Here is a 16,424-nt window from a genome sequence, read left to right as displayed (position 1 = left end):
AGTGGCCCCCTCACCCAGCGAAGGCAGGGCCCTTTCCCTCTTCCTCACCGGACACTGAACATACACGTGTGTTCTCCTGTGTGAACACGCTGTTTGAAAGGAGCACGGGGGGGGGGGGGGGGTCACAGCCCTGCCCCCTCTGCTTGGGCCAGCTGCCCCCCTCCCTCCCATTTCCATCTGCCCAGGGACAGTGGGGCCAAACCGGAGCGGTGCTGGGCCCCCGTGCGCCAGGCGGCCTTGCCTCCCGCCTTAGCTGTGTGGGCTGGGGAAAGGTTTGCTGCTCCGGGGTGGGGCTGCAGGGACCAACATTTAGGCCTCAATTTTCAAACTTCGGTGCCTACAGTTGGGCCCCCAAAATCAAGGCAGCCTCTAATAGGGACCAGAGCTACTGGCCTGAGGCCACCTGGGGCGTCTGAGAGAGTCAGGCCCAGAGTCCCGAATTCCTCCCCCCTCCTGCACCCGGCCCAGCCCAGCCGGGGATGAGGAATCTCCGCCTGCGATCCGGCTGAGGGGCAGCAGGTGGGGGAATATGAATGTCGGACCAGGAGACCCAGGGGCCTGGCTGGGTGCCAGGCGTGAGGGGCACTGGGCTGTGTTATTAACAACCACAGGGAGCATGGAGCGCTGGGGGAAAATGTTTCAGGCCCCCGGAGGTGGGTCCATTTCTCGCTCACCCCCCAGAGTGTTCTGGGCCTTGTCGAATGTCGTGGAACCTTCCAGACTTTCTGAGAATTACGTTTTCCATCAGCCTCCTGGGACCGTGTCTGCCAGGCCCCCGGGGGTCCACGTGGGGCGGGGGATCGCCCGTCCCTCAGTGGGATGTGAGAGCAAAGTGATGTGGGGGCCCAGCAGCCATGTTGTGAACTTGGTTTTATTGTGCGACTGTGCTGGTCTGCGGATGCTGGGGGCCTGCAGGGTTGGCAGGAGCTACTGATAAAGCAGGTGCCACTTCACAGCTTGGCAATGCCTGGGGCCAGGCTTTGGGTCGGACGCTCTGCACCAGTGCGCACGGGCACAGGCGAGAATTGAGACCTCTTGAAGTGCAAGACTAGGATCAGCCTTGTGCGGCTGGCCCTGCCGTAACACCCTCCCGCCGGCCCACCCCACGCTGGGCGCACTTCCCTGTGTGTGGAGGGACAATTCGGTCCTTCTTCAAGTGAAATAGTCGAGGAAACAGGGTTTTTATTTCCTACCCTATGACACAGATCAACACAGCTCTACGGCTCCTCGTGCAAATTCACTTTTTTAATGGTGCACGCGAGTGCATCCAAGCAGGAGACAGGCTACAGAGGCAATACAAAGAGGGAGTTCAAAAGGGGGCAAATAAGGGGGGGGGCACCAAAGATGCTGCTTGCCTGGGTGCTGTTTGGTCACAGGTTGGGTCTGGTCATATTGACCGGGGCGGAGACGCGGGGATGTTTATACCCCTGGCGTGGGCATCTCCAAATAGGGCAGGGCTCAGCCCCCAGGGAGCCCCAGCGACAGGCTCGACCGCTGTCTCACTCTGGCCCCAATGGCTCCAATAAACAGGCCCAGCCCACCCAGGAGGTCAGTACTCCGTGCTTCAGAGAGACATCAGGCTCAACCTCACCAGAGAAAATGAACAGGACAGGGAATCATCAAATGATCCATCCTCTGCCATCCATTCGCATCTTCTGGCAGAGGCTGGGGACACCGTTCGTGCCCATTCCGGTTAATGACCATTAATAGACCTAACCTCCATGCATGTATCATCCTCTAGCAAGGAGTTCCACAGATCAACATCCTCTTGGTAAGAACCTTTACAATATGAGGAGACTTTTATCAGCTTGCCCCCCTCCCACCCACCCCAGTCTTCTCTCAAGAAGGGCCCACATACTTACATGCACCTGGACATGCAAGAAAACATTCAAGGAGCTAAAAAAGTCTGTTTTGCAACTGTGAGTTAGAGTGTTAACATCCATGTGTCAATGACAAGGGGCCCTCTTCTTGCAATGTGGAAGAAGCCTGCTAGTGAGTGGCATTGGTCTATGCTCAGCACCATTTAACAACAATTCCCCTTCCGAGACAACACACAACTCACTTGTTCCTGCAGCTGCTTGGTTTTCATCCCGTAAACAATGGGGTTCAGTGTGGGGGGGACGAGCACGTAGAGATCGGCCAGCAGGATGTGAATGTGTTTAGGGATGTTCTGACCAAAGCGGTGGCTTAGGAGAGTGAAAAAGGCTGGGACATAAAATAAGAGGATGATACAGACGTGGGAGCCACAGGTGCCGAGTGTTTTGTGTCGGGCATCTTTGGTGGGCAGCTTGAAGACAGCCCTGAGGATCAGCACATAAGAGACAGCAATAAACACAACGTCTAGTACAACGGTTAAAATAGGCACTGCGAAGCCATACCAGATATTTGGGGTTATGTCTGCACAGGCCAGCCTGGCCACCCCGATGTGCTCACAGTAGGAGTGCAGGATGATATTGCTTGCGCAGAAGGGCAGCCGTTTGAGCAGAAAAACAATGGGGACAACAATACAAAAGCTTCTGAGGACAATGGCCGTAGCTATTTTCCCGATCTTCTCATTCGTGAGGACAGTCGTGTATTTCAGGGGGTTGCAGACGGCGACGTACCGATCGAACCCCATGGCCAGCAGGACACCGGACTCAACAACACTTGCAAAGTGCACAAAGAACACCTGGGTGATGCAGGAATTGAGAGAAATTTCCCTGACCCTGAACCAGAAGATGGCCAGCGTGTTGGGCACGGTGCAGGTGGATAACAGCAAGTCGGCCACTGCCAGCATGGAGAGGAAAACGAACATGGGCTCGTGCAGCCTGCGCTGGGTGGCGATGAGCAGGAGGAGACCACAGTTCCCCAGAACAGCCGCCGTGTACATCAGCGCGAAGGGGATGGAGATCCAGGGGTGCCAGGGCTCCAGGCCCGGGATGCCGACCAGGACGAAGCTGAGGTGACTGAACGTTGTGCTGTTGGGCGCGGCCATGGGGCGCCGAGGGCTCCGCTTGGGCGCCGGGCCCGGCTGGAAGCAGAGATAAGGTCAGTTCTTGCTACAGAAGGGTGGTTTGTATTTAAGAAAGAAAAAGCAAAATAGAGAAAACACATTTGATAGATCATTACTTGGTTGCTCGGCGTTGTGAAGCAACACGGAGAATTGTTTCCCAGTGGTTCAAGTAGGAAAATGATAATGAAAGGGGGTAGTTGCATGTGCTCAGCACAGAGAAGACCAAGAACTCCACAAATAAAGAAAATTACCTGATCTCGTCTGACTAAACATTCCCTGTTCTCCTCACATAGCTGTAGTTTCTGGACTCGGTCTTTCCCTAGGCCTGGATGTCACAGGATTCAACATGCCTGCTTCCCCAGCTTCTCACCAGTTCTTCCAGGGGCTGTTCTGCTACTCAACAAGAGGAGCAGGAACGGCTCCTACTTCCAGTTTGAAAGCTCATGCTGTGTTTTCATTGATTCTCCTAGCGCACTGCCATCCCACTTCCTGTTTTCTTAGAACTCTTGAGGACACTTTAGGGCTCACTGTCTATTCTTTTAACCATTATCGTTGAGGAAATCAAGTTAGTAAGAAGAGACTTGAGCTAACTGAATGACTGAAACATCCAGAAAATTGAGTTACTCCCCTCCCCACATTCACCACATGGTCAAGCAGCTCTTCCCTGCGGCCCCCAGCTCCGGTCCTTTTCTTTTCAGGTGATTTGAACTATTTCTTTGGATCGGGAGGCAGAGGAGACACAAACTGAGGACATTGATTGTTTTCTATCCCCACCTTATCTAGGTTTTCCATAAGCCCGGAATCCTTTTTTCAGGCCCCCACCTCCTCCTAGAAAATTTCTGCCACCCAAGAGGGATGATAGTGTCGGGTGATCAGGTCACCTGACCCAATAGTATCTCATTGTCTGGCTTTTCCATTGTGGTACTTGAAATGTTACAGGTGGGTGTCACCCAAAGGAGCACAGCAGAACTACTGTAACATGGTCAAAATTCCTAGCTTGAGATACAGAAGTGAGACATGCATGGAAATAGGACTGTCACATTCAGTAAATCATAACTCATGGGAGGGATCACTGGAAAAGTGATCTCACATTAAGCATCTCTCAGCTATGTCATAAACACACAATATGGAGGGTCACGTCACAGGGAGATGGCTGGGTGAGGTGACTGAACGTTGTGCTGTTGGGCACGGCCATGGGGTGCTGAGGGCTCCGCTTGGGCGCCGGGCACGGCTGGAAGCAGAGACAAGGTCAGTGCCTGCTGGGCTCCCACCCCCTCACACTCACTTCTCACTTCCCGCTCACGCCCTGCACCCCTGGCTGAGAGCTGCACTCAGAGCTGGGCAGAGCTGGAGCCGGAGCCGGTGGCAGGGACCTGTCAGGAGCTCAGAGCTCAGTGGTGACCACTCGACAAACCAGCCACAGAGCAGGCAGGGCCGGGTGGAGAGTCTCAGAGAGCCCAGACCGTGAAGCCGGCCTCCCTCAGCTCTAGGACACACCTGGAAACAACAGGGGAACGTTCAGCTACTCGAGCTCCCTGCTTTGCCACTGAGAGACGCTGAACCCCCCGAGGAGCTGCAGAGCCCACGAACACAGCGGCCACTCAGAGGTGCCTCAGTGCAGAAAGGGGCACTAATGGATTCGGAGCCTGGGGACACAGGACTGGGCCCAGGATCCCAGCGGTGGCCGGTCCGGCCCCAGACACGGCGGGGATAGAATCTCCCTGCACCTACGGACAGTCCCCGGCCATAGAGCCACCCAAGCGTCTTTGGCCCCAGCTATGTGCTGGAGGCTCCTGTTCAGCTATTTATTCACCCGAACCCGAGTCCTGGTCACATCCATTGCCCCTGGAGTATCCCACAGTGCTGCTTGGCCGGCAGAGAGGAGAGAAGAGGAGCAGCCCCCTCTCCTGGTATAGCTGGGAACCTGAACCCCTTCTCCCCAGCCCATCCCAGGGCCATGGCTCCAGTGACGCCTGGGCATGTTCATGGCATTTCCAATTCTCACATTGTGGTAGTGTCAGCCCCGAGCAACACCGGGTCTCCTAGCGCCAGAGGGAGGCCACTCAAGATAGAAAACCTCCCACTGCCCACTGCAGTCGGTGGCTGGAAAGGCCTGTTGGCGGGAGCCGCACGTTGCTCTTTGCTGTTTTATCTCGCTGCCCCAGGCCAGCAGCTGGTCAGTGAAGGCTCCGTGGGACCACAGCCAGGCCCAGCTCGGAGACGCCCGGGAGACTCTCCAGGAGCGGAAATGGCCGAGTGCCCCAGGCAGGGACGTTCCGTTGCAAACCCTGCCTGGGCACCAGGCGCCTCCCTGCCACTCACCCCAGCTCTTCTCACGGCTTCAGTTGAGTGTCCCTTTCAGCCTTTCCCCAGGATCCCCGGCAGCCCTGACGCAGGGTTTCGGAGTGGGGACGTCGACTGCTCCATGAGAATTGCACCTTCCCTCCCAGCACAGAGTAACTACAGAGCGTCCGTCTGTCCCTGCCTGTCTGTCCATGCACCCGCCCTCTCTGCCACCTCCAGCCCTGCCCCCGTGTCTGTGTCCCGGACGTCCATTCGCATTTCATAGCAGAGTCACTAGGAGCTCAGGGTAGGAAATGCTGGTGCCTCTGCCCGGCTCTGCCCTGGGCTCTCGGGCAGGGAAACCAAGACTTTTCTCCCCCGCTGGCTGGGAGAGGAAGTGACCACCCTGAGCAGAGCTGAGCAGGGCCTGGACTGGGGAGGTGCAGGGGGTTTATCCCTGCAGGATGGGGCCAGATAGACGCCAGGCCATAGAAGGGGACGGGGAATGTCTCGGTGCCCTTCCCGGACTCACTGCCCCCAGCAGCCATGGGGGAGGGGACCAGTGCAGCTCATTGCAGGCAGGACTCAGGCTCTGTGCCCCTGGCAGGCCGCTCTGTGCTTCCCCTGCCTTTCCTTCCCCTGCGGGCGCCATCCTGCTCCCCTCGACCTGCCCCCGCTCCCAGGGACACCAGGGGCTGTGAGGGGTTCCCCTGGACTGGGTCCTTGGCGAGCTCAGGTCCCACTGATGACACACGAGGGCACCTTTCTCAGCAGGGGGGCAGCCGTGTGGGAACCCCCCCCAACACTCACCGGGCTCCTGCCCCAGCCGGGGATGAGGAGTCTCTGCCTGGGATCCAGGTGGGGAGCTGCAGAGGCAGGAACCGCACTGGCCAGGGCTCGGAGGCAGGGACATTTATCCTGCCTGCCTGGGAGTCCCAGCGGGGTCGGAGCCAGCAGGGAGCCCTGGGCACAGAGCAGTTTCCAGCTCAGCCGCAGGTAGGGGCAGGCTGGGGTCAGGGGATTTGTTTGTTTACAGGAGTGATGTTCCTGTTGACTAGGAATGGAAACGCCGCTGGAAATTCCCCCTTCAGCTCCAGCAGAGATGAATCTGAGTCAAATGGGGCTTGAGTGGGCTCCTATAGCAGGTACCATAGAAACTGGCTGGGATGATAATAATGAACAGAGCATGGTGGTACCGAGGTACGAAAGGGGGTATTGTCTACACTAAAAAGTTAATTTGAACTAACGAACATTAGTTCGAATTAACTTTTATAGGCGCTACACTAGCGCTCCGCTAGTTCGAACTTAATTCGAACTAGCTGAGCGCTTAGTTCGAACTAGGAAAACCTCATTGTACGAGGACTAAGCCTAGTTTGAACTTACTAGTTCGAATTAAGGGCTGTGTAGCCCCTTAATTCGAACTAGTGGGAGACTAGCCCTCCCCAGGTTTCCCTGGTGGCCACTCTGGCCAACACCAGGGAAACTCTTCTGCCTCCCTCCCGGCCCCAGAGACCTTAAAGGGGCACGGGCTGGCTATGGTGCCCGTGCCAGGTGCAGGCCTGCCAGCACCCAGCCAGCAGACCCTGCACCTGGCACGGCTCGAGCCAGCCACCCGCTGCCACCCAGCCCTCCCCCTCTTCCCGGGACCAGGCTGGCGGCTCCCGGGAGCTTGCCCGGGACCGCAAGAGACGGGCACCCACCTGGGTTAGTGCAGACATCGTGGACCTCGTCCACAACCTCCGCACTAGGCACAGGAAAGTGGCCGTCTAGGGCACGAGAGCTGCGAGCGTGGCCACCCAGGAGCAAGTGTGCAAGAAAATCAAGGTGGTCCACTGAGACCCCCGACCCTGAGCCCTGAGCTTACAATGGCCGTCCTGGGTCAGACCAAAGGTCCATCTAGCCCAGTAGCCTGTCTGCCAACAGCGGCCAACCCTAGGGACCTTGGAGGGGATGGACCGAAGACAGTGACCAAGCCATTTGTCTCGTGCCATCCCTCTCCAGCCTTCCACAAACTTTGGGCAGGGACACCACTCCTACCCCCTGGCTAATACCACTCCATGGACCCAACCTCCATGACTTGATCTCACTTCCCTTTAAACTCTGTTCTAGTTCTAGCCTTCACAGCCTCCTGCAGCAAGGAGTTCCACAGATTGACTATTTGCTTTGTGAAGAACAACTTTCTGTTACTAGTTTGAAGCCTGCTACCCATTCCTTTCCTTTGGTTTCCCTAGTCCTTCTATTATGGGAACTAATGAAGAACTTTTCTTGATGCACCCTCTCTACACCACTCTTGCTTTTATAGACCTCTATCATATCCCCCCTCCGTCTCCTCTTTTCTAAACTGAAAAGTCCCAGTCTCTTTAGCCTCTCTTTATATGGGACCTGTTCCAAACCTCTGATCATTTTAGTTGCCCTCCCCTCTCCCACCCTCTCTCTTCCCCTCTCCCACCTCCTTTTCCCAGTCTCCCCCAGTTTTGTTCAATAAAGAGAGATTCTATTTTTGAACACACGTGTCCTTTATTTTGTACATCAGGAAGGGGGGCTAGCGAAGGGTAAGTGGAAGGAGGTGAGGGAGGACTGGGGTACGAGCCCCCGATGGGGAGGACTGGGCTGGCTCTGCGGGCTTCTGGGGGTGGAACCTCTCCTGCAGCCCCCCAATTGCCCCCTCTCCCCAGATGGCAGCCTGCGGCAAGTGCAGCTGGTCTGATGGCCAAGTGCTGTGATGTGCCCAGTGTGGGCACTCCGGGCACTCCAAGCCAGGACTGCTTTGCAAGTGGGGCACCCCTGAGAACTGTCTGTCCGGGGTGGGGGTCGGGTCCCTTTAAGCACAGCCCTCAGCTAGCCTGAGACAGCAGCTCCATGCTCTAAGTCCTCCTCTGATGCCCTGCCGGCACTGCTTCTGGCCAGCCTTAACCCCGGTTCAGGGTCCACTCTGTGTGGACATGCTAGTTCGAATTAGCAAAACGCTAATTCCAACTAGTTTTTTAGTCTGGATGAGTTAGTTCGAATTAGCTTAGTTCGAATTAACTAATTTGAACTAAGTTAGTTCAAATTAGCGCTGTAGTGTAGACATACCCACAGAGAGCAGTGGCAGAGGACGCCCTAGTGGCAGGGGAGTGGAACTAGAAAGGACAGAAAACTGGTGCCGAGGTAACATGTGTAGACCCCATTAATGGCTGCGTCTTGGAGCAGCGAGTCTTGGAATGGGAGCTCGGTAGTGGGAGAATAAACACTGGCAAGATGTGAATAAGGGGGGATATGTTGGAAATCTATCAAAGCCTGGGTCACCCACACACCTAGTGTGGGTCACTGTCCCATGCAGTGGCACTTAGCCCACTGACAATGAGAGATAAGAACAAGGGAGCTCTGCAGCCTAAACCAAGAGCCAGCTGGCTTTATAGCTCGAGCACTATAGCCTCTTAGGCTGTGTGTTAGCAGGCCCAGGTTTGAATCTGCTGGGTGGTGTTTACACAGGTATGGTCTGGAAAACATAAATAAGGAAATGTTATTTACCCCTTGTCCTTACACAAGAATGGGAATCACCCAGTGTTGTTAAGTAGCAGCAGGGTTAAAGCAAATGAATGGAAGTATTTCTTCATGCAACAAGTGGAACTCCTTGCCAATTGACGTTGTGAAGGTCAAGACAATAACAGTGTTCAAATATAAGTACTACATAGGCCCATCAACAGCTATTAGCGATTTGTAAGACACTCTGCGTGTCTGTAAACATCACACTCTGACAAGCTGGGCCTAGACCACAGGGGACAGATGTGTTGATGACTCCCCAATCTGTTCATTCCCTTTTCACCATGAGGCACCCGGCCCGGCCCCCATTAGAAGACAGGACACTGGGCTAGGTTCACCTTTGCTTTGACCCAGTGTGATTGCTCCTATGTCCCCCTTGTGTTTCCCTTAGTCTAAAGTAAAGTCCCTTGGTATGGAAAGTTTCTGCCTCATTTTGCGATTGGTAAAACTGATGAGTTTTCCATTGAGATCGGAATGGAGGAGGGGAGGGGAGGAGCCAGAGAGGCAGAGGGAAGGCACCTGAGAGGATGCCCAGGCCATCAGGGCCCAGAAGAACCCCCCCCCGGCCCCGCGTTTTCCCACTTGTCATGCTGCCTGCATTTTCCATGGGCTGTCTCAGGGTCAGCATCGGGAGAGGGGCCCGATCGGTCATTGCCAGCAGGGCTCTGTGCCATGAGTGAGGGGTGGGGCGGGCGCTGCCTCCTCCCCTACCAGGTGTTTCTCTCCCCTCCCCCAGACTGGTCCTGGCTTCCCAGAAAAAATCAGGCAAGCAAGTAATGAGTCTGCCAGCAGTCAGTCCATTGGATGTGTCATGTCCTGTCTCTCATCCTAGGTCGTTAGCTCTATGATGACCTTCCTCTGATGGGCTAGGCGGGGCCAGAGTAACCGTCATGTTTTGTGTTTGTGTGCCAGTTCCAGACTTGAAATTTAGAATAGGGGTGTGACGTAGTGGGGGGTCCCTTGCTGGTTGCTATGCTGGGCAGTGGGTTGTGAGTGACCCTCACTGGCTGCTGGCTGCAGCACGGCCCAGCAGGGCAGGGGATGAGTCATTATTCAAGGGGGCTTCGAACCTGTCTGACCAGGTATCTCCCAGGTAGCGGAACAATGGGAAGAAGGGGAGTGGAGCCCTGGCTGGGGGCAGGGCTGGAAGTGAGGGCGTTAGGTTTCTGGCTGCTTTGATGGAGGAAGCAGCGTAGGCAACGGGCTGGGATTTAGGGGCCCAGGCTCCCCCATCTCAAGGGGGGGCTGAGGCATCCTAGGCCTGCTCTGTAACCAGATGACATCTGTGCTGTGCTGTATCCTGGAGAAGCAATAAACTCCCTCTAGTCTACTGGCTGGCGGAGTCTGTTCATGCCACTACGGGGGTGCAGGAGATGGGAAAACCCCAACGCATCGTTACAAGGGGTTCTTAACAGAATATCATAGCCTGCCTCAGAAAGTTTTACCCTACAGTCCCTCCTCTCAACCTCAGGGTTCACGAACCCGACAGGTTCAATGCAATAGCGTTAGTGTTTTCAGTTTGATTCAGAAGTGCCAGTACAGCGCCAATACCAATAGGAGGGTCAGGAGAGACACTCCCCATGGGACTTGGCAGAGTATTACCCACACCCGTCCCCATGGTATTCTGTCACCAGTAAAGGCGCTGCCCATAATCATTGTCTTGACTTCTACTGCCTGGCTGAGTGCCTCAGAGTTTTGGTTTTTGCTTGGTCCACAGTTCCCCCTATCTGTGTGTACCTCATAGGGCCAAGTCTGGTGTGTGGTTGGCCTCTGCCACCATCTCCTCGATTTTTGTCTGCAGGGCCACTAGACCCTCCTCTAGGTACTTACTTCCACCGTGCCATGCAGGATCCCAAGTCAGATTACCCGTCATTGCGGGAGTACGGTGGAGCCGCGTTCCGTCAAGGGTCAGGGTTGCTCTGGGAGGGACCATCGGGCACACGGATGGGTATGTGGAGGGGCAGGGCTTTCAGTGTTCCCATCTGGTTCTGTAACGTCTGGTACCTGACCCCAGCGAACGACCGGGCATTCGGCGGCTATGGAAATGGTGATGTTACTGGCTTCCCGGTCATCATGTTGTCTCGGCTCACAGGTCGTGCCCACAGCTGGCCCGTCGGCTCCTGGGCAAAAGCCCCCTCTCCAGTGTGGCAGCCCATTTTCGGGGATCCCACTCTTCTCCAGCGGCAGTGAGACAGCCCTTTCTCCGGGAGCCCATCCCAGCGCAGCCACCCTCTCTCAGGGTGCCCATTCTCATCGGGAGGGCCGTCCCTCTGCCTCCAGGATGGTGCCTCTCAGGGCCTTCAGAACTCTTGTCTCTGCCATGAGCCCCCTCGGGGGCGGGGGGTCCACTCCCTCTGGACCCCTAGAGCCTCCACTCCCAGAAGGAATGGTGCCCCCCGTTCTCCAGACCAGAGCAACTATCAGCCAGCACAGAACAGGAGGGTTTATTGAACTTTGAACACAGCAAAGGATCCCTCAGGTCAGTTGGCCTGGGCCCTCAGCCCTCACGCAGCCCGCTGAGTCCTGCCTGTTCTGCTGTCAGTCCCCCAAAAAACAGCCCCCAGTCTCCCAGCACAGCCTCCAATATCTCCAGCAACAGCCCCTCCCCAGTCCATTGTCTTCTCCCCAGGTAAAAGGGCTGCCTGGCCCCTCTCTTCTGCGCCTCCTCTCTTCCGTCCAACGTTCTCTCCTCACTGAGATCAGCTGGGGCAGTTGCCGGAGTCCCACTCTGCAGCCCATTCTCTGTCGTCTGGCCAGAACCGGCCGTGTGCTCTGAGCAGGGCCAGGGTCACCAGGGTCCTAGACACCACGGCTCCAACTCTGGGCTGTTCTCCGAAACAACAAACTCTCCACTTTGTCACATTAAACCAGTAACATCCGGGCACTGCAACATCTCCCTTCGAGCCCCCAAAACTCTCCACTTCCTCACACTTGCAGTTTTAGGGAACAAACCATGAAGATGGGAGATTTAGATCTCTGCCACCCTCCAACCAAATTCTGCTAAAAGAATCTCTCTCTTTCTTGCTTTGGCCTACACAGGCTTCATTCTTGTCTTCATCACAGACTCCCTGAGTGAGCTCAGGTGGGCCCCCAACGGTACATCCACACTGCAGCTGGAGGTGTAAGCTACAGCTCTAGGAGAGATACACACACCACCTTCCCCTGAGGGTAGGTCTGCACTACAGTTAAAAACTCGTGCCAGACCTTCCAGCCGTGCACACCCCTGCTGGCAGCACGAAGGGGAGCGGAAGATGCACCCGAGTGTCTGAGTGTAACACCGAGCTGGTTGACATTTTCTTTTAGGGCGGAGGAAGGGACTCTCTTCTGAAACAAAAGTCTCTCATCCCAAAGGGTGGACACGGTCAGAACGGTTCCTCCTGCAGCTCCCTTTAGTAGCTACTTGACAACGCCCGCCAAGCAGCTGGACTCTTGGCATGGGGAGGACCAGGGGAAGGGGAAGGGGCGGGATCAATCTCCGACCTGCGTGCCAATGAAAATCGGCTCACGTGCAATAGGTTGTCAACCCCTGGGCTGCACTGCACCCAAAGACTGGCTGGGCACAGATGTGTGTGTGTGGGGGGGGTCAGGTCGGACCTATCCCATCCCGTAGAGGGCCATGACACACGTCACACGTTACTGCGGCCTATTCCCTGCCCGGCTCCCCCCACTGTCACACTTCCCTCCTCCCAGCACGGCAGAGGGTACAAGCGACCAGCGGGTGTACAAAGCTCAGGCACTTTCGTCAGGGGGACCAGGGACCGTTGGGAACATCTGCCGGGCCAGAGAATTTCTGCATCTAGCCTAGAGCTGCTGAGTGCCAGCAGGTCTCTCCGCGAGACAGCCCGTCTGGAGAGAAACCCCTCAGCTGAGGGGAAATCCAGTGACCCTCTTGGTAAATAGTCTAGACACAGCCTGGGTGGAGGCTTTCAGAGAACGCTCCACAGTGACTCCAATGTGCATTACGTTGCATTGATCCACATTCCATTCCATGTGTGGGATAATGCGCCTGGAGGAAAGGGGGGTGGGGAGCCGGATGGGCGACTCCTCCGTGCCAGGGACACCGACCGGGGGAACGTTCCCCTGGGGTCTGCGATGGGCAGCGGCCACGGGGGCCTTTGGTCTGTTCAGTGTCCGGTGAGGAAGAGGGAAAGGACCCTGCCTTCGCCGGGTGAGGGGGCCACTCAGGAGGGTCTCAGCGGCGGCAGGGGGTTCCCACCACGGCGCGTGACACAGCGTGGGGATCGGTGTCGGTCTCTGCGGTGCCACAGGGCTCTGGGGGTTCTGGGAAAGTCGTTTTTGAAAGGGAAAAGCAGCCCTGGGGAGGGGGGATGAGGGGGATTCACAGCGCGCCGGGGGAGGAATTCCTGGCACTAGCGACGTCACTAGCAGCTTTGCCGGTCACCTCGGCAGAGCCAGGATCCCCTGCCCAGAGCGCGGGTCACAGCACCCTGCCCTTGCCCCGCCCGTCCCCGGAGGGGGCAGCATCCTAGGGGTCAGCGGTAGCTATGGAGACACACGTGTGTTCTCCTGTGTGAACACGCTGTTTGAAAGGAGCACGTGGGGGGGGGGGTCACAGCCCTGCCCCCCTCTGCTTGGGCCAGCTGCTCCTCTGTCTCCATCTGCCTAGGGACTGTGGGGCCAAACCGGAGCGGTGCTGGGCCCCCGTGCGCCAGGCGGCCTTGCCTCCCGCCTTAGCTGTTGGGACCAGTGGAAGGTTTGCTGCTCTGGGGTGGGTCAGCAGGGACCAACGTTTAGGCCCCGATTTTCAGACTTCGGTGCCTACAGTTGGGCCCCCCAAAATGAAGGCAGCCCCTAGTAGGGATTAAGAGCTCCTGGCCCGAGGCCACCTGGTGAGTCTGAGGAAGTCAAACGTTGCGGAATCTCCCAGAGTGTTCTGGGCCTTTGTCGAATGTTGCGGAACCTTCCAGACTGCGAGAACCACGATTTCCTAGAACCTCCTGCAAACTGAGACCTCTTGAAGTGCAAGTTTAGGATCAGCCTTGTGCGGCTGGCCCTGCCGTAACACTCTCCTGCCGGCCCACCCCGCGCTGGGCCACTTCCCTGAGTCTGATGGGACAGTTTGTTCCTTCATGAATTGAAATAGTTTCTAGAAGCATAGAGGAAACAGGGTTTTTATTTGCGGATACAGATCGACACAGCTCTACGGCTCCCCGTGCAAAGGCGCACTTTTAGTGGTGAATGCAAGTGCATCCAAGCACGAGACAGGCTACAGGGGCAATACAAAGAAGGGATTCAAAAGGGGAGCAAAGGAAGGGGGTGGGCACCGAAGATGCTACTTGCCCGGGTGCCATTTGGTCAGGGGTTGGGCCTGGTCACATTGACCGGGGTGGCGATGTGGGGATGTTTATACCCCTGGCGTGGGCATCCCCGATGGGGGAGGGGCTCAGCCCACGGGGAGCCCCAGCGACAGGCTCGGACGCTGTCTCACCCTGCCCCCAATGGCTTCACTGGCCAGGTTAAAACAAATCCAACACGGAGGCCTGGCCTTTGAGCTGTGAGGGAAGGCGAGCGCAGGAGAGGGCCTGGGTGGGGCACGGCCTAGGGACAAGCAAGGAGAAGGGATTCCTTTCCGTGGCGAGGGGCAAGAAACAGGCCCGGCCCCCTCAGCAGGTCAGTGCTCAGCGCTGCAGAGAGACGTCAGGCTCCAGGGGCCTCGCCGGGTCGTATCGTCCAGCCCCGGCGCTGAGGCAGGGCCAGTGAAACCGATCCCGTCAGCCCTGAGCCCAGCCCGGTCTCACATCTCTCCAGTGACGGGGGTTCCACAGCCTCCCTGGGCCCCGTATCGGTGTCAGCTACTCTGAGCGATGGAAAGGTTTTCCTAAGAGCTGCCCCTAGCTCCCTATCACAGTGCCCTGCTCTCAGTGGGCCAGGAGAACAATTGGAACATGCACAAGAACGGCCACGCAGGGTCAGAACAAAGGGCCACCTAGCCCGGTGTCCTCTAGTCTGACAGTGGCCAGTGTCAGCTACCCCAAAGGGAATGAACAGGACAGGGAATCATCAAATGATCCATCCCCTGCCACCCATTCGCATCTTCTGATAGAGGCTGGGGACACCGTTCCTGCCCAACCTGCCTAATAGCCATTGATGAACCTAACCCCCATGAATGTATCCAGCTCCTTTTTGAACCGTGTTGTATTCCTGGCCATCACAACGTCCTCTGCAAGGAGTTCCACAGATCAACATCCTCTTGGTAAGAACCTTTACAAATGTGGAAACTTTTATCAGCACTTCCTCGGTCCCTCGCCCACCCTCCCCAGCCTTCTCTCAAGAAAGGCCCATGTAGTTCCATGCACCTGGACATGCAACAAAACATCCAAGGAGCTGAAAAAGTCTGTTTTGCAACTGGGAGTTATGTCTCAGTGCCACAGGGACCTCTCCTTGCAGTGCGGAAGAAGCCTGCTGGTAAGTCACATGGCTGTGGACTCAGCACATTCACCAATTCCCCTTCCGAGAGAACACGCACCTCATTTGTTCTCGCAGCTGCTTGGTTTTCATCCCGTAAACAACGGGGTTTAGCATGGGGGGGATGAGCACGTAGAGATCGGCCAGCAGGATGTGAATGTGTTTAGGGATGTTATGGCCAAAGCGGTGGGTTAGGAGACTGAAAAATGCTGGGACATAAATTAAGATGATGATACAGACGTGGGAACCGCAGGTGCTGAGTGTTTTGCGCCGGGCATCTTTGGTGGGCAGCTTGAAGACAGCCCTGAGGATCAGCACGTAGGACACAGCAATAAACACAATGTCTAGTACAACGGTTAAAATAGGCACTGCAAAGCCGTACCAGATATTTGGGGTTATGTCTGAGCAGGCCAGCCTGGCCACCCCGATGTGCTCACAGAAAGAGTGTAGAATGACATTGCTTGCGCAGAAGGGCAGCCGTTTGAGGAGAAAAACAATGGGGACAACCATACAAAAGCTTCTGACGACAATGGCCGTGGCTATTTTCCCGATCTTCTCGTTGGTGAGGACAGTCGTGTACCTCAGAGGGTCGCAGATGGCGACGTACCGATCGAACCCCATGGCCAGCAGGATGCCTGACTCAGCAACTCCCACAAAGTGCACAAAGAACATCTGGGTGAGGCAGACACTGAAGGAAATGTCCTTGGGTCCAAACCAAAAGATGACCAGCGTGTTGGGCACGGTGCAGGTGGATAACAGTAAGTTGGCCACCACCAGCATGGAGAGGAAAATGAACATGGGCTCGTGCAGCCTGCGCTGGGTGGCGATGAGCAGGAGGAGACCACAGTTCCCCAGAACAGCCGCCGTGTACATCAGTGTGAAGGGGATGGAGATCCAGGGGTGCCAGGGCTCCAGGCCCGGGATACCGACCAGGACGAAGCTGAGGTGACTGAACGTTGTGCTGTTGGGTGCGTCCATGGGGCACCGAGGGCTCCGCTTGGGCGCCAGGCCCGGCTGGAAGCAGAGACAAGGTCAGTGCTTGCTGGGGTCAATGCTATTTCTCATTAACATCCCATATAGGGTGTGTCTAAACTACTTGGAGCCATGTAGATTAGGCTGATTGGCAAAGGGAAATGAAGGAATGATTTAAATAATTGCGGCTTCATTTAAATTTAAATGGCTGCTGGGCTGAGCTGAC

The 16,424-nt window shown here is 56.3% G+C and overlaps 2 protein-coding genes across 2 annotated transcripts; both read right to left on the bottom strand.

The window, feature by feature from the left end:
• Window positions 1–2,023: 2,023 nt before the first annotated feature.
• Window positions 2,024–2,986, bottom strand: LOC106731657 (olfactory receptor 52B2-like). The gene has a single exon (XM_014571148.3). It carries the CDS (start codon window positions 2,972–2,974, stop codon window positions 2,024–2,026), a length of 951 nt encoding a protein of 316 aa, XP_014426634.2. The 5' UTR covers window positions 2,975–2,986.
• Window positions 2,987–15,256: 12,270 nt separating this feature from the next.
• On the bottom strand, window positions 15,257–16,204 carry LOC102444266 (olfactory receptor 52B2-like). The gene has a single exon (XM_075933485.1). The coding sequence runs from the start codon at window positions 16,202–16,204 to the stop codon at window positions 15,257–15,259; it is 948 nt and encodes a 315-aa protein (XP_075789600.1).
• Window positions 16,205–16,424: the final 220 nt, after the last annotated feature.

Source organism: Pelodiscus sinensis, chromosome 1 (genome assembly GCF_049634645.1).
Source record: "Pelodiscus sinensis isolate JC-2024 chromosome 1, ASM4963464v1, whole genome shotgun sequence".
NCBI classification, from domain to species: Eukaryota; Metazoa; Chordata; order Testudines; family Trionychidae; genus Pelodiscus; species Pelodiscus sinensis.
This window is presented reverse-complemented; position numbering and strand designations above follow the sequence as displayed.

What these genes read in the sequence shown, in the direction of transcription:
- LOC106731657 (XM_014571148.3), bottom strand. Translation starts at nt 2,974, where the DNA reads ATGGCCGCGCCCAACAGCACAACGTTCAGTCACCTCAGCTTCGTCCTG.
- LOC102444266 (XM_075933485.1), bottom strand. Translation starts at nt 16,204, where the DNA reads ATGGACGCACCCAACAGCACAACGTTCAGTCACCTCAGCTTCGTCCTG.